Source organism: Hypomesus transpacificus, chromosome 17 (assembly GCF_021917145.1).
Source record: "Hypomesus transpacificus isolate Combined female chromosome 17, fHypTra1, whole genome shotgun sequence".
Taxonomy (NCBI): Eukaryota; Metazoa; Chordata; class Actinopteri; order Osmeriformes; family Osmeridae; genus Hypomesus; species Hypomesus transpacificus.
Genome location: NC_061076.1, coordinates 3529947 through 3536794, shown reverse-complemented (window position 1 = coordinate 3536794; position 6848 = coordinate 3529947). Strand labels below are relative to the sequence as shown.

The following is a 6848-nucleotide window of genomic DNA, read 5'->3' as shown; positions in this document are numbered from 1 at the left end:
ACAATGCAACACTCTGGCATTGTATTTCATAATACAGTTTACAAGTTTCAAAGATAGTGGTGAAAAAACAGAGAGCATTTAGCTCTTCACCCCTTACCCGCTACTCAAATCGTATTGATTCAAATTGTATGCTTTATTGTATATTTATATTGATAGGCTGAGAGCGCCAGTCAAGATGCACCGTAGGGCGTTCGTGACTCCTTAACCGAATGTACAGCACTTTCAATTGGACAGTCGTTTGCTTGCAACATGTCAGTGGGCGTTTCCAGTTTGGGCTAAGCTGGTCCATTCAGAAGAGACGAAAGAAGCTGCTGCGTACAGAAAATGGCTGATAGATTTTCTAGGTTCAACGAGGAGCGTGATTTCCAGGTAATTTTACCGTAAAGGCAAGCAACTGAAAGTGAATTAGTCAAATGTATGTTACGAAAACATTTTATCTAGCTACTTACAATAATTTTAAGACTAAGCCATGTACTTATATTATCATTCCTAGCGCGCAATGACGGTGGAACCTGCTGTGTGTAGCTAAAAAGAGCTGCAAGCTAGCTAGCCTGCTCTAGTAACACTAGCCTGGTAGCTGTGATAGCCAGCCTAGCGTCAGGTGTGTGTTCGTCGTGTTGCATAGATCGATTTCAGTGCGAACAAAAAACAACACTTAGTGTGAGTTTAGTATGTAAATATTAGAAATGGTAATGCCAATGTTCCTGTAAACCTAGCTAGCTAGTGACCTTGGGAAATGGTGATTGAAAATTGATGCTAGCTAGCGCGAATGGAGCTAATGTTTACTGACTAGCTAGCTATATATCATAACAAGTTGTACAGCCTGTAGATGTTACTTTGTGTCGACACGTTTGGCTGTAGTTGTTAGTGTAAACTACTGGCGACACATTGGTAGTAGTGTTACCCATCTAACCATCTGTCGTAGCCTACTAGTTAAAAAACATGTTTACTCATTGTTAATGAGCTAACTGCTACTGTCAACTAAAAATGCCATATGGCATCTCTGTAGATTTACTTTTGTTCATTTACTCGTTTGATTTAGGCAACTGCTAGACCGATGCCAGACGTTTTTGTGTCGAATCCGTTCAATGCATTACCTGTGTTTTGTCATTTTTATGTCAACAACATGATCATCGACAGATTCCAGCAATTTAGATTGATTATTAAACCCCCAGTTTCTTCAAGTTCAGAAAAAAATATGTATATATTTGTGATTTGCCAAAGCTTACTATCTAGCCCATGTTAACTAAGACTGAGGGAAAAGCGCGACTGTGTGACAGCATCCACTAAAGTAGTTAATTTCCTCTTTTTCGTTTTCGGGAACCTTGTGTATCTGCAATGTTGTTTGTCAGAATGTGTAAGGGTTTTGATGCACTTTGTCTTGTGGACTCAGACCACATGAGATGACCAGCTGGTCTCTGCATTCCCTGCAAAAGCCCCAGGAGGCTGTGTCAATGGCTCCGTCTGTGAGGAGCAGAGGTGTGCAGCCTGCCATGCCACAGCTTGGAAAGACTGTCTGACTACTGTTTCAATTTGTTCATCCCTCGTTTAAAAAAAATTCATGTTGTCATTCCTGCTTGGCATGTTCTCATCTCCATTGTATTGTGTGCACAATGATCTGTTTACACGGGGTCACCAACCCACATTTTTTGTCAGTAGCATAAATTACATGTTTTAGAGTAGTCCAACATTTGTACCTGCTCGGTTTGTCGGTTAATCTTGTTGGGTTGCGACTGACCAGAAGGGGATGCTCTGGTTGTGATCCGGATGCTGTGGGATTTAGGGGGTTGAATGCTTCCTGTGAATGCCGACCCCCCCCACCCCCCCCCCAAGGGAAGTGCCCATCATCTGCTGTTTCTGCGGAGCTCATTTCCAACATTCTGCTAAGTTCAGCAATTCTGCTTTTCATTGCCGTTCCTATTAAAGGAAAGCGATGGCCAATGATATGGGAGTGGAGTAAGGGAGAACACGGATGCCCTGAGCAATGTTAATTAGAAAACTCAGTGATTAGAGAGTTTTATCATCAGCCTACAACTAGCCCAGTTACAAATCATTCACAGCATCTTAAATGGCCCAAAAGAAAACATCTTTAATACGTCTGCCTACTTACTGTTCTACTCTTATAATCTGAAACTGTTCTTAACCATGAAGTCTTTCCGGGTACTTATCAAATGGAAATTCGAGTAGCAGTGTTTCCCATTAAATTAACAGACTGTGGGGATCCCATTACATAGTGAGTCGAAAATACTTCTTAGTATTTAGTATAAGAAGTACACTTCTTATAATGACATTGCTTCGTTAACGCATCTCTCACTCCCTCTCTTTAATGTTAGCTAGGTAACTATTTTACCTTCATTTCTTTTATGGCTCAAATGAATGCACTTGTCAAATTTGTGTTTGGATAATTTTTAAACTGCATTAATCTCCTTCTTGTTTACCAGATATTAATCTAGCCTCTTAATTTAGCTCTAAGTGCTCTAGATTGATACATTTAACTTTGAAATGTGCATGTTTTTGCTATCCCAGAAGTTAAAGGGAGCTGACTTGTCCTGGCTCATGCTGACAGCTCTGGTTCAGTTGTAGAAGCCCTAGAGAGCAGTATTGTAATGTTCTGTCTGCATGGGAGATATGTATCATGGAACTCCATTTTTCTATTTTAGTGGCTGTAAAAATGCTCTTGCGGCTAGAATAATGAATGAATAGATCCCCCCCTTTCCCCCCCAGTGTTGTTGTATTTTGATAAATGGTTTGTGTATATGTCAGGCCGATATGAATTAGTCTGTGTCTGAGTGGGTAGCTCCCTCCTAGGACAGAAGGACCCTGTATGAGAGCTCTCTGGCTCAAGCATTCAGATGCTCAGTATTCACTGGGTGTCTTTCCACACGGCTTCATGGTAGCTTGCTGCCAAGCAACACTGCACACGGAGCACCCAGACTCACAGAAGGCCTGTCTGCAGCAGAGACAGACTCTGCCTCATCCCACTGTCATGAACAGCCTATTGATTGACTTTGTTGTTGGGGCTCTGACGTTCTGTGTGTCAGAGAAGATTCATACAGACCGTATCCATCTTAGGGAGATGGCACCAGCAGCCGTCATCCTTCAAGACCTCCCTTACAGCCAATCATTATAGAGTTTATAAGTCCCACAATAAGCCTGCTTGCTCCCTCACGGAAATGCATGCAGAACACTGATCAATTTCTGTTGTTATTGTGTATTTGTTGACATGTGGTTGGGATTCTTGTCCAGGGGGGAGAATTGGAATCCCAGAAGCAGCCGAAATGTGAGATCGTTATGTGGCTTGTTGTACGTCAGGCGGTCTGAATTGATGCTGAGGAGAAGGGAAGAGGGAGGAGAGTCATCGATTTGCTCATGCACAGTCTAGCTCTAACTCCCTTTCCCACCAACTCTCTGGCCTAATGGACTTTTCTGTGCCTGAACATGCTGATGCAGTCCCCTGGTCAATCTGAATTTAACACCACTAATGTGGGAATCGAACAACCTTTTGAAGACTGAAGATTTCTGCAGGTGATTTGTAGTTCACGGAAATATTCCATCCAATGGTCATTGCTTTCCCTACGGGTTTGAATTTAATTTGCATAAGGCTGGCTTGGCTTAGCTGTGTCCTTCAACATAGATATATAGAGGACAGGGCGCGGTGGAGACAATCTGCTATGTTCTCTGAGGATTAATCAGCACATTAGAAGTTGGCTGAAAGGATCAAGTCTAGGCCTAATTGGTTGATGATAGAAAATAATGCCCATCCGTCCACTATCCTCCTCAAAAGACTTTGGTGGTCTAAAACCTATTGATCAAGTCATGATGTTAGTTGAGTTGGTGTGTGAGAAGGGGATTGACATAGGATCTGTGTTCCAGGCTTTAGGGTAAGGAGATCCATTTGTCCAGCATGTCAAGGTGACCTTTTACATTCATTCTCCGATAGGAAGATATCTAGTCTCAGAACAGATACGGCACTGTAAACACCCAGGCCCTGCAAGATAGAGTGACAAAGGCCTACTACTCATCCTGCATTATACTAAGACCAAGGACTCCTTCTGTGGATTGCTGAGGACAGGCTAAACATAGTAGTTTAGATTGCACTGGATTGTGCCCGGTCTGTGGGTCCACTAAAGAATCAGTGTTTTATGTTGTTATGGGATTGGTCTCTAATGACCTCACGGCATTGAAATGCAGTAGGCTTGGGGCTGTGTGAACCAGCTCAACTACTGTCACAATTGCTGTTCATTTTCTCTGTCTTGTAAGATAGTAGGCTTGACCTGATACGCAACTGTCAACGTTCAGGCAGGGCAAGATAACCCTATCAGTTTCTAATGTAGTGGACCAAATAGAAACATGGTTCCTAAATTTCCTGTTGGAATGACACCCACAATAAGCCTGCCTGTTTACTCAGTGCTTTAGAGACTGTGGCAATTGAAATGTCTGTTGGCTCCTGGGACATGAAATGGTTTCACTTCTATGTGGGGAACACAAACAAAAAACCTTCCTCTTTATCTGTTCCACTTTCTTCTTACGGTCTTTTCTTCTGGTCTGTCACTTTGCTATCATAGGGCCCTTTGAAATACTAAATTTTGCTCTACCGACACAGTTTTTGTTGTTGTTGTGACCTTGTTTTGAGCTATTTTATATATTTTTGTTTCAGTGACTTAGACACAGCTCTTCTGCTTCACTAATAACTGAACCATTCACATTGACTTTAAATTAATTTGACTAATTGAAAATTGTTATACTTTTTATTGAGTACACATTCAGGATCACCGTAATCAAAGTAGGGATGGACCAAATCCAGGATTCGGTTTCGGACGAATATTGGGCTTTTGGACGGGGTTCGGTTTCGACCGAATCCGAACCCTACGCTTGCGCTACGCTGGTCGACATAATGACGCCGCCGTTGATTACGGGAAGGTTTTTACATAGGTGGACCGTTCAATGCAGTAGGCTGAAAAAGTGTTGTTTGGCAGTACTTTCAGTCAAAAGAAGGGGGGCTACATGTTCCATTTGCAATGCCAATTTGTCTCATGGTGGCAAGGACTCTAAACAATACACAACATATCCGCTGATAAAACATTTGCGTATGAAACATCCGAAAGAAATTCAAGAAATCTAAAAGGTTAATATTTTTTATATTGATTGGATGTTGAGATAGGGTAAACATAGGCACATGGTATTTGTCAAAATCGTTTTTGCCACTTGTCTTCCTGGCATAACGTTGCCTATTCTTTTTTGTTAATAGACTGAAGATGGGAGTAGGATTCGGTTTCGGATTCAGATTTGGCCGAATCTTAACCAGTGGATTTGGTATTCGACCGAACCCCAAAAATCTAGATTCGGTGCATCCCTAAATCAAAGTATTTAAGTCTGGCATTTTCCCCCATGTTTGTCAGATTTTAAAATTCAATTACGTCTGCAGGGCTTCACATCGTACAAATCATGGAGCCCTTCTGTCTCTCTCCCTCTCATGGTTCCTCTGTCCCTGCCTGACCTCTGGTCCTCATCACTGTGTTCCAGGGGGGGAATCACTTCGACCAGTATGAAGATGGCCAGCTGGAGTTGGAACAGGCGTCCCTGGACAAGCCCATAGAATCGGTAAGGTTGCATCCCTCAACGTGCGTCCTTGGACCAACTCATCTTGACACCATATGTGAGACTGGATGACTGGCCCAGACAGGGTTAAAAAGCTACGCCTCTTGTTCTGTATTCACCCTGCTTATGTGATAGACATGGATCCCTTCACAACCCTGTCTAACCAGTAGTCACTTATGTCTCCTCCCCTAGTGGCTTAACAGGCCCCCTTTCCTTAAGACTTCTGCTTCCTGCTCCATTTCCCCTGTGTGGTAGTTTCAGTCATTTATTAGCTGGAAGGAGAGGATTTGCAAGAATGTTCACTTTATTCTTAGACATTAACTTTTGAATGCGTGCCTGTATCCCATTTAGCCATCCTTAAGATATTCAGGCCCTAGCTGAAAGAACAGTTGTGTATGTGTGGAGTGGATAAATCACTGTAGCCAAAGCCGGTGTGTTTCATTCCAGTTATGTGTTCTGGTGCAGTGCGAGTCCTTGAGTTGAGCCCCATACGGCCATCTTATCCTTGGTGGCCAAACACTTCCTGACAACTTGAGGAGTTCGAGCCAAGCCCCGCCCCCTCCTCCCGCCCCCACACACCTCCACACATACTGAAACACACAAAGATGTAAGCCCTTCTGTAACCCACCCCCCTAATAATAGAGAATCATAACCCTCTGACCCTTTGTCCACTAAAGCATGAAGACATTCACAGTGGGGCCTTTCAATCGATCAGATCCAGTCAAATACCATCAGAGCGGTTACCCGATTGGAATGTACTCACCTATAATTGCACCTCCTTTAACTGATCTGGTTGTTGAATGTCTCATATTGGATCTTTATGGGTCAAAATGACTGGACTGGAACCGAGATATGGTGCTTTATCCACTCCAGTGAGTGTGAGAACATGCTTGGTATCTATATTTATATATTTACATGTATATATGTGTATGTGTGTGTCAGAGAGTTATGTATGTGTGTTAGTATACTCTGTGTGTGTGTGTGTTGTGTGCATAGGACAGTGATCTTATTGTACACAACTTGGGGTGTTCGACATTTCTCTCCTGCAGCGAATTGGCCCCTATTAGCTAAGCAGCAATGACCCGGTTTGTATTTGCACGCTCTGCTTTTCTACTCCTACCTTAGGGTCTCCTTGTAACGCTTCTCTCTCTCTCTCTCTCTCTCTCTCTCTCTCTCTCTCTCTCTCTCTCTCTCTCTCTCTCTCTCTCTCTCTCTCTCTCTCTCTCTCTCCTCTCTCTCTCTCTCTACTC

The 6848-nt window shown here is 43.0% G+C and overlaps 1 protein-coding gene across 1 annotated transcript in view; it reads left to right on the top strand.

The window, feature by feature from the left end:
* Window positions 1-278: 278 nt before the first annotated feature.
* The window catches only part of gpatch8 (G patch domain containing 8), a 23525-nt gene continuing 16955 nt past the window's right edge, over window positions 279-6848 (top strand). The window contains 2 exon segments of the mRNA XM_047037792.1: window positions 279-369; window positions 5524-5601. Coding sequence (XP_046893748.1) covers window positions 325-369; window positions 5524-5601 — 123 coding nt within the window. The 5' untranslated portion in view covers window positions 279-324.